The sequence below is a fragment of the Phaeodactylum tricornutum genome, genomic scaffold, assembly GCF_000150955.2.
Source record: "Phaeodactylum tricornutum CCAP 1055/1 PHATR_bd_20x24 genomic scaffold, whole genome shotgun sequence".
NCBI classification, from domain to species: Eukaryota; Bacillariophyta; class Bacillariophyceae; order Surirellales; family Neidiaceae; genus Phaeodactylum; species Phaeodactylum tricornutum.
The window spans coordinates 1-14548 of NW_002238024.1; the positions used below are offsets into that span (position 1 = coordinate 1).

General features: G+C 44.5%; 4 protein-coding genes across 4 annotated transcripts; 2 read left to right on the plus strand and 2 right to left on the minus strand.

Annotated features, from left to right (window-relative positions):
- Nucleotides 1-1549: 1549 nt before the first annotated feature.
- Nucleotides 1550-3912, plus strand: PHATRDRAFT_bd1234 (predicted protein; the record flags this gene model as incomplete). The annotated part of the gene is made up of 3 exons (XM_002176193.1): nt 1550-1917; nt 1989-2215; nt 3071-3912. The coding sequence occupies 3 exons, from the start codon at nt 1550-1552 to the stop codon at nt 3910-3912; spliced, it is 1437 nt and encodes a 478-aa protein (XP_002176229.1).
- Nucleotides 3913-4453: 541 nt separating this feature from the next.
- PHATRDRAFT_bd417 (probable chorismate mutase) lies at nt 4454-5401 on the minus strand (the record flags this gene model as incomplete). Its single annotated transcript, XM_002176195.1, has 2 exons — nt 4454-4556; nt 4638-5401. The coding sequence occupies 2 exons, from the start codon at nt 5399-5401 to the stop codon at nt 4454-4456; spliced, it is 867 nt and encodes a 288-aa protein (XP_002176231.1).
- Nucleotides 5402-6012: 611 nt separating this feature from the next.
- On the minus strand, nt 6013-7367 carry PHATRDRAFT_bd1617 (predicted protein). The gene has a single exon (XM_002176196.1). It carries the CDS (start codon nt 7266-7268, stop codon nt 6216-6218), a length of 1053 nt encoding a protein of 350 aa, XP_002176232.1. The 5' UTR covers nt 7269-7367; the 3' UTR covers nt 6013-6215.
- Nucleotides 7368-8797: 1430 nt separating this feature from the next.
- On the plus strand, nt 8798-11731 carry PHATRDRAFT_bd1239 (predicted protein; the record flags this gene model as incomplete). Its single annotated transcript, XM_002176194.1, has 1 exon — nt 8798-11731. The coding sequence occupies one exon, from the start codon at nt 8798-8800 to the stop codon at nt 11729-11731; it is 2934 nt and encodes a 977-aa protein (XP_002176230.1).
- Nucleotides 11732-14548: the final 2817 nt, after the last annotated feature.

The window sequence follows — 14548 nt, forward strand, 5'->3', positions numbered from 1 at the left end:
TCGATATTATGTGTGAAGTATCTATGCTTTCATCATTTCTCGCAATGCCACGAGAAGGACACTTGAGTCCTGTTCTTCATATTTTTGTTTATTTAAAATCTCACAAGAGGTCTCGACTTGTGTTTGATGATTTGTATGCTGACATTGACAATCAATTTTATTGATGGTGCAGATTGGACGGATTTTTATGGTATTGTGAAGGAACCTATTTTGAGGAATGCTCCGAAGCCATGTGGTAGGGCTGTGGAGATTACTACTTTTGTTGACACTGACCATGCTGGAGACAAAGTCACTCGTCATTCTCAAACAGGTGTTTTGATTTGTCCCAATCATGCTCCGACTATGTGGTTCTCAAAGCATCAGAATTCAGTTGAAACGTTTTTGTTTGGAAGTGAATTTGTTGCATTAAAGATTGCTACGGAGATGATTAAGGTTTAAGGTATAAGTTATGGAGAATGGGTATTCCGATTGATGGTCCAGCTAGAGTTTTGTGCGACAATATGTCGGTGGTTCACAATACTACAGCGCCGGAATCAGTATTGAAGAAGAAGAGTAATGCTATTGCATATCACTTTGTACAAGAGAATGTCACAATGGGAGTTATCAAGATTGCTTATGAGCCGTCGGAAACAAACTTAGCCGATGCGCTAACAAAGGTTCAGTCAGCTCCAGTACGTCAGAATCTCATGCGTTCAATTTTGTATTGATTCATGTGAAGAAGGGTTTGCCGACTTTCCCGTTTCGACAAAGCCAGTGTCGGAACAAATTGCATTTGCAGTACTACTTGTCATTGCATGCAGTGTCGAACTTTTATTTTTACAAGTTGTGGATCCCTCTTTTTCCCATGGTGGTTTTGAGGGGACACATCTCTCCATGTCCATGTCTATGTTTATGGTTTCGATGTGTGGGGACTAGAAAACCCCTACGTCAAGCGGTAGATGAGGGGTTCATATCCCTAACTGTAAGTCTACCAGACGAGTCTATAATTGTCAAGTTTGGCAGTCAAGTGGGACATGTCCGGCAGAATGCGACATGTCACACGAAGAGATTTGAAAAAGAGCGAGCTCTCATCTCGAGCTAAATTATATGTTCGATGGATTTTGGGATATGATCATCCTATGAAACAAGCCAACGGATTGAAAGTAAGACACAGAGAAGTGTTGGAAGTAACCATCGGAGTAAGCGATGAAATAGCGAAGGATTAGCGATCAAACAGCGAGGTTTGAGAGGAAACAGAACTAGTGAAAAGTAAATTAAAGATCACAACAACAAGCACTAGAGCAGTGTGAAAGAGTAGATCAAACGTAAAGGAGAAATAAGAGAGAATCTATTTATTACGTCTCTGTTGTCGACTAGTCACTCAGACAGTCAAAAGATCAGAAGAAACCGGAGTTTTCAACACGCTTGCAAGCGAAGAAACTTGAGGACTCACGGTAAGACTCCGAGCGAGAACGCGTGGAAGGTGAAGACCGCATCGGAAAAGAAGAAGAAGTAAAACCAGAAGCAGAAGCAGAAGCGGAAAGCAGAATCTGAAGAAGAAGAACTCGCAATGGACGACATTAGCGATACGGCATCCGATGACCAGAAGGACACGGAGTATGTGAGTAACAGTCGGACCATCAAGTTCAAAGGAAATGAGGATGAATGGCGTACCTGGAAAGGGAAGACGATTGCGACGGCAATGCAACATTGCTTCTACCAAGCGTTATTCATGCAGGAAAGCCTTGCAACCATGGAAGAGGTCAATGCAGGGACTGCAAGCAAGTCGGCGCGGAAAGCATTCTTGAGAAACGTACAGGCGTACGCTCATTTGGCACTGTGCTGCGAAAAGACCGCATATTCGTACGTCGAAAATGCGGTGACAGAACGAGCGCCGATGGGAGATGCCTACGAAGCGTGGAAGAAACTGTGTGAAAGGTACGAACCGAAAGAAATCGAATCGGACTACACAAAATTGAACATTCATTTAAGGACTGTACTATTGGCAGTATAAATGAAAATGTGGAAGAGTGGTTTCTGGAGCTGGAGTACCGGAATACCCGTATGGGTAAGATCAAGCAGTCCTACATGCGCGATGACCTTCAGATGAAGGCACATATAATTGACCAACTCCCCGAGGCCTATGAGGCAGTGAAAGTCAAGTTGAGTGGAGCATACACGACCACCCCAATGGAGACATTTAAGAGGATCATTTTAGACTTCTGGAAGAGGCACAGTAAGAGTGACAATAACAAAGTGATGTCTCATTCTGAAGTGAAAGAAAAGTGTGGTCACTGCGGGAAAGCAGGGCATACACAAGACAAGTGCTGGAGCAAACCAGAAAATGAGCACTTACGCCCCAACGGAAAGCAGGGCGGAAAGAACAAGAAGGACATTGAGTGTTTTAATTGTGGAAAGAAAGGACATTACAAGAATGAATGTCGAAGTGAGAAGAAAGACGGAGAAGGCGGACCAAGCCCAACCAATGAAGGAATGTTTGTTGGGGCCCATGTCGAGCAAGAGAAGAATCTGAACGCCGGTTCAAGCTGGGAACAAATTCTAGCTGACTCCGGAGCCAGCTGTCATGTATGGAACTGTGCTAACGAACTTCAGGACCAAGAGAAGATCTCAGAACAGGTCCAAGTTGGAAAGAGCGGTAGTTTTGTGAATGTGACAATGCAAGGTACAGTATACTTGGAAACGAAAGACGGAGCAAAGATAAAGCTACTAAAGGTTAAGTATTCGCCAGATTTCGAGAAACGAATCTTGAGCGTTGGATGCCTATTGGACCAGGGCTGTTGTGTCACGGAAATGACCGCGACAAAAGTTGTTATCGTCTCTGCAGACAAGAAGAGGAGTATCACGGCAGATCGGACATCAAGCAGCAAGTTGTACTACTTCACCTGCACGGTGTTGAGCGGACCGAAAAAGGAATCGACTGAGGAGGTATTTTCCAGTACCGAACAGAAAGGGCATGTATACGCAGTGGAAGAAGCAAACAAACCCTATGGACATACTATTGCCCTGCCTAAAGCGGGGAGGATCACAAATACGGCAAAACCCCTCAAGGCTATGAGAACTATGAAACAAGATGTGTTAAGCCCGACGGAAACAAGCAGTCAGTGGAAGTTTGCCGAGGAAGAACACTTGATGCAGGACAACTATAACACCAAAGAAGAAGAAGCCAAAATGTCTGAAGAGCCGGAGCCACACAAAGACAAAGGATTTAACGAAATGACCGGAAATCCGGACCCGGGAGAAGATGTTCTGCAGGAATATCATTATGTGCTCATCAGCAAGAACAGAAACGGATTGAACGCGATGGAAAAGCCGAGTATCCAGGACCGAAAGGGTTTAGGAGGGCTTATCAAAAGGAACAGCGTACCCACCAGAGTCGGTAACCGCAAGAGTTTCAAGTGGAAGCAGGCAATTTTTGACATCATGGTAAACCTGGGAATTGCTTTGGGCTTTATCTATTGGCATGCAATGAAGGATTTAGACAAATTCAGAAAGTTACTTGGAGTACACTGCATGGCTGTAAACAACGAGATTGGGCAATACATTGGAGTCAAAACAACAGAGTATGAGAAAGAATTCATCCGGGACCACAAACTAGAGATCTGGGAGGAAGCCAAGATTTTTAGCATTCCTGGATACCACGAAGAATTTCACAAGGGAAATGAAGGACAATCAGTATCGAAGAAACAGTACAGTTTACTTATTGGAAAGATTGTGTTTTTGGTAAGCAAATGGATCACGGACTGCATGACTGCACTCCGCGAGCTCTCCACGTTGCTGGACACAGTAAAGTGGAAAATGAAATCATCGAACAGGGAGGATGTCAAGTTTGGCAGTCAAGTGGGACATGTCCGGCAGAATGCGACATGTCACACGAAGAGATTTGAAAAAGAGCGAGCTCTCATCTCGAGCTAAATTATATGTTCGATGGATTTTGGGATATGATCATCCTATGAAACAAGCCAACGGATTGAAAGTAAGACACAGAGAAGTGTTGGAAGTAACCATCGGAGTAAGCGATGAAATAGCGAAGGATTAGCGATCAAACAGCGAGGTTTGAGAGGAAACAGAACTAGTGAAAAGTAAATTAAAGATCACAACAACAAGCACTAGAGCAGTGTGAAAGAGTAGATCAAACGTAAAGGAGAAATAAGAGAGAATCTATTTATTACGTCTCTGTTGTCGACTAGTCACTCAGACAGTCAAAAGATCAGAAGAAACCGGAGTTTTCAACATATAATCTTGTGTTTTTTACGCCTTTGATCGTCTACGAAAGTATGCGGGATCCTTTCAGGTCCTTAGACGATTCTAGCCCGTTATCGTTGCAACTTTCTAATGTAACTGTGACGAGAAATGCATACTATCCGCAGCGACGCAATACCTTGATTAAGTCGGTATTCGATGTTACTATAAATTCGACAACAACGTAAGAAAACTATAAGATTTATGAGCTCGGTCAGCATAACTGATATTCCGGCGGAGGCTCTCTCCCACAGCGTCGGAACAAGTATGCGACTTCAATGACTTTCGTCAAAGGGATAACTATATCCCTATACACGCTTTCAATGACAGTCGGGTCAATTTTTCCCGGTCTGCTTTTGTCTTCACCAATTGCTTCAAGCGCAGCCACCACAGCAGACGCAGCCGCGGCTGCGACAATAGAAGTTGTGTCAGCTCCCTTTATTGGAGGCATTTCGGAAAGGAGAGGCTCTGTCCCATAGGTAGCAGCCTTGAGTTTTGCTCTTCTAATCACCTTTTCTTCTACAACCCTGTTAGTTAGTAGCTTCATAACCCCGTCCGCATCATTAGCGTCAACCAACTGTTGGTATCCACTAGGATCGGATCGATATTTACTCTCTGCAACGAATTTTCCGTAGTGAATTCTACGACTTAGAGCCTGAAGTGCCGCAATATCACACAAAACTGTGGAACCATGCTGCTCATCATCACCTTGCTTAGAGACTGACGGCACAATTTTTTCCACATAGTTTTGCAGCAGTGCCTTGTTGAAATTGAGATCGCAAGCTCCGCCGACTGACGACAAAAGTTCCTGAGGGTACTCTAGCAGAGGAAGCGCGTCCATCTGTCCATAGGGTAGCCGTTCTGGGAAAAATGCGTGTTCTTCGGGCGAAGTATAACGGCGGACGCCACAATGGAGTGCCTCTGTCCCCACAAGCATGTACTCCATGAACGAAAGATCATGATCTTCGACGGATGTGCTACCAACGGGCGTGCCAAGATTTCCAAAACCACCTTTTCTATATACAATTTCATTTTGACGAAATTGTGCACGCTCAATCAAAGCAAAAATGATGGTCTCCTCCTGTCGAATCAGGCTTGAACGGATTGAATCGAGCGATAGGACGTCCACAGTTTTGATGTTGTGACAGTCAGTGGCGGACATTCCCGTCCTCGGCTCCGAGCGGTCACCTGGCCCCCATCGAGCAAAAGCGGTCGTACACGAAGGCAAAACTACAAGAAGAAGCCAAATATCGCGATACATTCCAGAGCTGTATTCTTTGTGGTTCCTGTCCTTCAAAACCGTTCAACTCTGCCAAAGCGATGATTGAAATGTGATATTGTTACTACATCGCTTTGCTGTGAATAGGATATGGAATATCATGTTACACAACGCTCGTCAAAAATGGCATGTAAATATGACATGTCCGGCAGAAAGTGACATGTCGTGAGATTAGAAAAAGAGCGAGCTCTCATCTCGAGCTACCTCTAAAATATATGTTCGATGGGACTTGAGGATATGATCATCCTATGAAAGGAGGAAACGGAAGGAACTTTATTCTTGTGCCTTTTTATCACTAACTGGAGGTCAGATATTCTGTGAATCAATCTACCTACAGAGAAATTATCTTCTATGTTACGCTGTAAATAACATGGTTAGCTCGTCAACATCGTCACAAATTCGAGACTGCCCAATGTAACACAATTGCAAATAAAGCGCGCTACGGTTTTTTCATTTTTGATTAGAGAGCCTCTGGCACTAAAGAATGCAAGGTATCACAATTGGCATGTGTATATTTATAGAGCTGCGCCCAATATATATCTGTTCTACATCAACTCTTTCAAGCTAAGGTGACAAAAAAGGGTTGGTAATGGACACCATTCCTGTGGTTATTTGAGCAGACTTTGATCATTGACAATTTGACATAAAAGGGCGCATGGCATTGAGAGGAGCTTACTGGTGGGTCCACTCCATCGTATTATCGTTGTTCTTTGTGACTAAGATGTTTTGTCTTGGATTTTCGGAATCTGGTGTACGATTCTCTCCCTTCACGAGAATGCCCTCTTTTTGGTCCAAAATATCCACCCGCAGACCACTCATTAAGATTGTCATTGCTATACACATTGAAATCTTTTTTAAGGTCATCTTGAATACCGTCGGCCAATTTGTAGTTTTGATTCTGCCTAGCGAGAGACCGACGAGCAAGGAGATTTTCAATAGTTTTGATCTCTTCCGCCGTTAGAGCTGCACTGTCAGAGTGATGTGATTCTGAGTATGGACGACTTTGGTACATACGTCTGCCTTGGCTCATATTGTCATCAAACTTGACCCCATCGGCACGCCATTCTTTGCGAAATTCATGGACGTAAACGCCTTTGGACTCGAGCAGATCTCGAATGCGGTCAGCGTCCGCAAATCGACGAGAAAGTTTACATTGCAGACGCTCTGCCAAAAGGGCGTTTATCTTTTCTTCACTCATGGTTGCCTTAGCTGGACCGGCGTCGGGCGATGGCAAGTAGTCGTGTCCCAGTGGGCCATAATTAACAGGGCCACCGGCGCGCTCTAACTCCGATCCAGTCTCGCTGCACCCACTGCGCCATGTTTTATCGCGGTCCCATACGGTGACACCGTGAACCCTCAATAGCTCGTCACAGATGTTATCGGCTTCGTCGAACTGTCTCATTTTCTTAGCTTGCAAACGCGACGCGAGGAGTGCGTGGACCTTTTCTAGATCTACATCGGGGTTGTTCCTCGATGTGTCACGTTTATAGTCATGGCCAACATCCAAAGAAGAGCCTTTTTCTGCTCCTTCAAAACGGTTATCCCTCGTGTGGTCTTTACTTTGATCAAAAGTCCCACGGAAGTAAACATTTTCATCACGCTTGTCGGTGGTAAGAAATTTGATCGCTTGGTCGTTGTGGACGCGCGCATACCAGCTCAGTTGCGGATGGGCAAAGGCTTTCTGTAAAGAAAACACTCGAAAGCTCCTAGCAGACATTGCGGCATTTTTGACTGATAAGATCCACCCCATCTTGGCAAAGTGGTCTGCGGAAGACGATGTTGCACGAAGATTTGTCGGAATGTTTAAAATATGTCACGCTTATAGATTACAAGTGAACGGCTGTTGTCGTTCGCGTTGTGCCATTTTCCTGGTTAGTTCCGATTCCAGTTTGATTGTCTGTAGCATATCTGGATTGTAACCGTAAGTACTTCCACTTTTGCAACCGATAGAACTAGGAATTCAAATGTGAAATAGAATGAAATGAGACAAATAATATACTACGATTGAATTAATTGGTATACAAAAGACCAGCATCTCAATGGTGTAAGTAGATAGAAATGCAATGTGAAGCAACTCACAATTTACAATTAGAACAAGGTAACGAACGGAACGGTTACATCTAGGTTAGTCAGTAGATACGGATATTCTACTGAGAACAAACGAGTATTTCAACAGACATTCTCGACAACTACAAATCCCCAAGCCGTAACGAGTGGGCCGACAATTGCATAGGTTTGACTTACAGTTAGTCAATTGTCGCCTTTTTGCTTTAAACTGGGGAAAAAAAATACCAATCACAGTCAGAAACAAGAGGAACGGAACACCCCTGCTATTTGCCCTCTTCGCTTCGGATTGCAGGAGAGCGCGAAATGCATGCAAGAAAAACAGATGCCGTGCACTGAGTAACATCATCAAAATGACACCGTCAACATTGGTGTACTTATTAAAAAATATCCTCTCACAATCGGTTTCAGAATTAATGAGACCGAAAATTGTTAATCCAACCAAAATCAATTTTCCCTAAGTACAAACTCAGGTATCGAGTCGCTTTCTACCTTTAAGAAATGCGAGAGTGCTCAGCATAATATCTACCCAATTTACTTACTCTTGCTTTTCCTTAAAGTGGCAATGTCGAAATGCAAAGTGAAAAAGTGTGATTGCAGGTTATATAAATTATTCTTTGCATGTCTTGCATTACATAGCCTGGCGGGATCAACCTTTTATGTACTTAGACTAATTAGCAGACATTTAGCATGAAAAGCAGCTACTTACTTTTACATTACTATTCTGCTTCTTAAACATTTTGCTATATATTATGCTGGATTTGGAGTGATTCGTGATTCTGCGGCGTCACTGTCAATGACTTTGCTGCCGGAAGTGTGAATCTCCTTTATTTACTGCCACTGCCATTTTTGATTCGAGACTGCAGTGCTCCTGCCCACTCAGTCACTGTGCAGGATTTGTAATCCCTGCGCGTCTGGTTTTCGCTTTGCTTATGCCTGTGCCGTAGAGAAAACTGATTGCGTCTTTGTAGGATCCGCGTTTCATCTGGGAAATCTGGACTATTGCCTGAAACGTGGACATTTGCCGTCAAATATGTAAAATTATGCCGGTGTTGCGGCTTCCTTCAGGCGAAAGATGCTTATAAATTTGACGGACGTATTGATTGTAATCAAGTGTTCCAGATTTGTCAACAAATTTGCTACCTTTTGTACTGTACCCTACGTGAGTACGCCAACCAAACCGAGCAGTTCAAGTCCACGTTTAATACCCCTGCTATGGCCGATGTTTTTCTTTCTGTCGTGGCCCTCGTTAAGGCAGGCATTGAATGCTGCCGAAACGCTCAAGCCTGCAAGGATGAGGCAGCCCGCATCGGCAAGCGGCTGACACTGGTGGTGACACGGGCAAATGAATGGAAAAATGTTCTTGCAGACGAAAGGATGGGCCATTTCCGTGAAGTCGTAAAAGACGTCTACCTCTGCTTACAAGCAGCCACTTCGTCTTCGTACAACAAGAAACTCAAAAGGGCAATACGATCCGAATCGTTGCTCGCCGAACTCCGTAGAGCAGCGAAATCTTTGGACGCAGCCTTCAATGACCTTAAGACCGACCTTCAGATCAACCTTCAGATCAGCAATCTCCTGAAAGACAAAAATAAAGGGGTTTCCAATTTGCTTGCCTTGGATCAATCAGGTCATTACGCGACGATCCAGCAGCAGTTTGATGAGGTCTTGAAGGACATTCATGATAATGCCGTGGAAGTTGTCGTGTCTTCGCCCAAGGATTGCATCGACGATGCGCTATACAACGAACATCCCGCTGCCCCTGCAGGAGGCAGGAGTGCCGTCTCACAGCAGCAGCGACAACATCGGACAAAAACATTTCACCCATCTGCAAAGGAATTGCTCGCTATTTCGCTTACGCCATCCTTGCTGGACTTCAGCGACGACAGTGAGAATCTTTTGGGAGGTGGTGGCTTTGCGGATGTGTATTGTGGACTTTACAACAGGAAGCCCGTCGCCATCAAACGCCTCAAGATAAATGAAAGCGATGTAGCCTCTCTCTCGAAAGAGCAGGTAGCCCATGATGTGGAATGTCTTGCTACCGAAGCCCTCCTGACGCACACCTGTGGCACACATTCCAATATCATTAACGTTATTGGGTGCATTACCACACTGAATGAAATCGACAGACCTGTGATTGTTATGGAGCTCATGCACACCACACTTTTCCATGCCCTGCGTGATCGAAGCCTATCCAATAGTCTAGGATTTTCCCGTCTCCTCTTTCTCTTAAAAGGTATTGCTGGAGCCTTGGAGTTCCTTCATCTGCAAGGTATTGTCCACCACGACGTCAAACCATTAAACGTGTTACTGAACAAAGGTTTAACAGAAGCCAAGTTGGCTGACTTTGGCGAATCGAAGGTGAAAGGCCTCCACACAACAAAAGCCCGTCTTGGTACAATAATGGCAACATCCTCTCGTCAGGGCAACCAAATTGCAGGCACAGCCGCCTACCAAGCACCCGAGATCCTCTCAGAAGAAGTCAGCGACACATCGCGCGTGTGCGAGATGTACTCCTTTGGAGTTACAGTGTGGGAATGCATGACTAAACAGATTCCACACGGGGGCAAAAAGGAATCATCTATAACTGTTTTGGCGATGAAAAAGAAGCACTTGCCCATGCTTGTGGTTCCCTCCCGGCCTAGAGAACGTCTTTCTGAGATTGAGTATGTTTGCTGGAAAGCACTAAAGATGATTGCCACGTCATGCCTTTCTCGCGACCGTACTGCGAGACCCAATGCTTGTTTAGTGGTTACTCTCTGGCAGGACGGCAAATATACACAGAAAGAGGGGCCAATGTGTGTCCCGGATCTGGACTCATCGCCTACTAATTCTGGAGTGCATGTTGATTCTTGGTTGTCAACTGCTCCAACCACGCAGGGCTCAACAAACCAGGAGCATGCGGGAGATGTGCCAGACTACACCAAAAGATGCAAAGCTGGAGATACTCGGCGCAAAATCCTGTGGGGGGTTGCAATTACTGTTCTTGTCCTAGGAATCATAGTCTTGGTTGTCTTCCTGCTGTCCCAATCATCTCCAGACCAACCATCTCCACCATTCAATTCCACAACACAATCCAATAGAGAGAGCTCCAATTCTCCGTCAACCTCCTTGCCAACCTCCCAACCACTAACTACCAGTCCCCCTTCCCCACCATTGCCCATCGTCAAAACACCAACAAGTGCTCCGGTCTCCATCCCCCCGCCAACCCGATCACCAACTATTGCTCCGGTTTCTTTCCCCCCACCAACCCTGTCGCCAACTGTAAAACTGTCAACTGGTGCTCCGGTCTCTATCCCCCCGCCGACCCTGTCGCCATCAGGTGCTGTAGTGTCCGCATCCCAGTTGCCTAGTGGAAGCTTACCCGTTGGTCTTTCGTTTCAAACAACACGAGAACTGTATGATGCCGTAGATGCTTACGTTAGCTCAAGCAATCCGTCAGATTCCACAGTCGCAGCTACGTATGGTTATCCCATTGGAATGTGGGACGTATCGAGGATCACCAATTTTGCTCAAGTCTTTGATGCCTTTGATCGAAACACCACAATAAGGACATTTAACGAGGACTTGAGCGGGTGGGATGTCTCCGCTGCCACTAATATGCGTTCCATGTTCCATGGTGCGTCGTCATTTAATGGTGACCTCTCAACTTGGGACGTCAGTCAAGTATCGGACATGGAATCCATGTTTCAGAGCGCAAGGACGTTTAACGGTGATATCTCCTTGTGGAATGTGAGCCGGGTATCGGATATGTCTAATATGTTTCGTAGTGCGTCTGTGTTCAACAGTGATCTTGCAGCCTGGGACGTCAGCAGCGTAACGGACATGTCTTACATGTTTCAGAGTGCATCTGAGTTTAACAGCGAACTTGCTACCTGGGATGTCAGCAGCGTAACGGATATGTCTTGGATGTTTCAGAGTGCACAAAGCTTTGGTGGCAACCTTGTGTCTTGGAATGTTGGCAATGTGACAGACATGTCTTATATGTTTAATGCTGCATCTTTCTTCAAGGTTAGTCTTTGTTCCTGGCTAACACTGATTCCAGAAAATACCATTGTTGAACGGATGTTCTTTGGTGCCCAATCCTGCCCCAATACAGAAAACACTGTGTTACCAAATGGTCCAATGTGCTTTACATGCAATGCATAACACAGTGGCATTATAAAAAACTACATAGGGTCTCAAAAGTGTCCACACTAGCTGTAGTGTCATCAAAACAAACTACATACAGTAGTCTCTCAAAGTTGTCCACACTAGCAGCCAGAGAGGACTCAGGCAGAGCCCTGTATTGATTTGAGAAAGGTGAAGAATGCTTCAAGGGAGTTGGTTTAGAAAACTGCAGTGATAATCAACTAGAATTGTAGTAGAATAGCAGAAGTGATAAATTATAGCCATACAATGCAACAATTTGATACTACTTTGTAGATAGAATTGCTTAGCTTTAGCTGTTACGGAGTACTACCAAAGCACAACCATAGGACAGATCACTGTTGGGAGAGTGATTGGTAAATGGAGGTGGGCATTGAGACAAACAACCTGCAATACGCTTAAGAGACTTAGGGACCGTAAAACTCAACTCATTGACAATGCTCCCCATGGGTTAGACAGCGGATACGAGGACCTATGCGTAGAATGCAATTTGGATCAATGAACTTATAAAACAATGAGTGGGTGATTACCTTCTACAAACTAGTCAATCTGTTGTTCAGTCCAGTGAACAATCCCACAAAATGCCATCGAATCTTTGATCTTCCACAGCTGCATAATCTCAACAGGCAACCTTTCTTTCACATGTATATATACTTTCGGAACTATAAGTTCCTTGCACGATACCTATGGTGAGTATAGGATCTTGTTCAATCCCACCATGTGGTTCGTGGTACCTCTTTTGTCCCCGCAATCGTATCTCCTATGTTTCGATCGTATTTCACTGTACCTTGGTCTTGTAAACTGACAAGTAAGGACTAAACACATGCGCCTCCGGAAACATAGCAATCGTACAAATGCACCCTTTATTGTGAGTCCACGTGGCCACGAAATAAGGCTGACAATATTTCTGTGCGCGCCTCCTTAACTCCTAAGGAAAATGATATCCGGGTGTTGTAAAAATATACATGAATGGATATTTTATCTTTACACTGGGATATCAGATTTTATATAAGTAATTGCACTGGGATATCAACAAATTGCACTGAGATATCAAATAGGGTTATAGTTACTGCACAGGGATACCTAACTTGCTGACGTCTGGCAAACAGCTTTCACAGTCAGTTCTTCTTCCGCAAATTGCGTTTGTGTTCTGTGTTGCTTACGTACATAGAAAACCCCTACGTCAAGCGGTACATGAGGGGTTCATATCCCTAAGTCTATCAGATAAGTGTATAATCTTGTGTTTTTACGCCTTTGATCGTCTACGAAAGTATACGGGATCCTTTCGGTTCCTTAGACAATTCTAGCCCGTTATCGTTGCAGTTTTCTAGTTTATCAGACCCAGAAGTTCTACGCTGAGGTAACGGGATCAAAGGTAGTGTTTTCGTTGTGTTTTCGAGTGTTTGAAGTGATCGCTGATTCCGATTGTGCCTGGGGAGGTAGTGCAAAATACCTGGCTTTTCATGTCGTTGTTAAGTCGCCAATGCCTGCAGAGGCCTGGAATATACTGCCAGTTTCTCGTAGTGGTCCACGTGATAGACGTGTTGATCGGTTACTGGGTTTCGTATCCGTCTAACGGTCTGAAACGAGGCAAAATCTCCATGGTTGGACGCATCCATGAATCTCTTTATCTATCGAAGAAGGTGCATTGCACAAAATTGTATTGTTTGCTAAAAGCTCGGGTTCTGAGCATCATTCAAGTGTGGATGATAAGTAGTATGCTTATACGAAGCACTTACTTATGCAACAATTATTATCGGAATTATACCGCAAGGTAATCGCGGATCCTCCACTCTGATAGATATTGGTTAAATATCTCGAACGGATGAGAGCGACAGCTTTTTTGAGTTCGCTAGAGTTCGTTGTGTACTTATTGTATGGTTATGAAACGGTACTCGTTATCGATATCATTTATTCAAGTCTATATGTGAAATTCACATTTGATGACATCAATGATCAATAATTCTCGTGTTCACGTGGCGTGAGAACACTGAATGTTCGAAACCAACTAACAGAATTTTATGAGTTTGTGATACAGGAAGAAAGAAGAAAGTTGACCATGGCAGCCGCTTTAGCTCAAGTTCGAAATGCTTTACAAGCAATTGGTATTGTTGATGTTGAACAGCGTGATGCCATTACTGATTCGATTACGTCTATGGATGTTTTCGAGATTGCGACGGATGATTTTATCAAGGATATGTGTAAGAATATTCGTCGTCCCGGGGGTACACTCCCGAATCCTAACGCGGAAGAACCAGGAGCACCGGCTGTAATCCTAACGCGGAAGAACCAGGAGCACCGGCTGTAATTCCTCGCAATGGTGTTGCGATTTCACCCACTGCGGAGGAGCGTCTTGTCTTGTTGGCGTACTATGTTCGTCATTTGAAGCGCACTTCTCGGCCTTATCCAGTTCAGTTTAATCCGGCGCGTATTTACTCGATGATTGAGATTAAGAAGCGCGAAAAGGAAGATAAAGAGTTGGCAAAAGACCTCACGGCTCCTACTCAGATTGAAGATTTAAAGAAGATTCGTGATGCATTTGAGAATATTGCGGAGTACTTGCTGCAAATTCGAGGAACAACAGGAGTCCCACTTGCTTACGTTATTCGTGAAGAGGAAGAAGTTCCAGAGGGTCCAGACAATAATTATCAGGATGCGTTTGAAGAAATGATTGCTCGCAGTCCTCATGACGAAGAATCTTATGCGGCAGACAATGCTCAGGTGTGGACCATTATTCGTAGTTGTACTCATGGAGGTCAGGCTTGGAGTTGGGTGTCGTCATATTCGAGAGCTCGAAACGGTGGTGCGGCGTGGTTT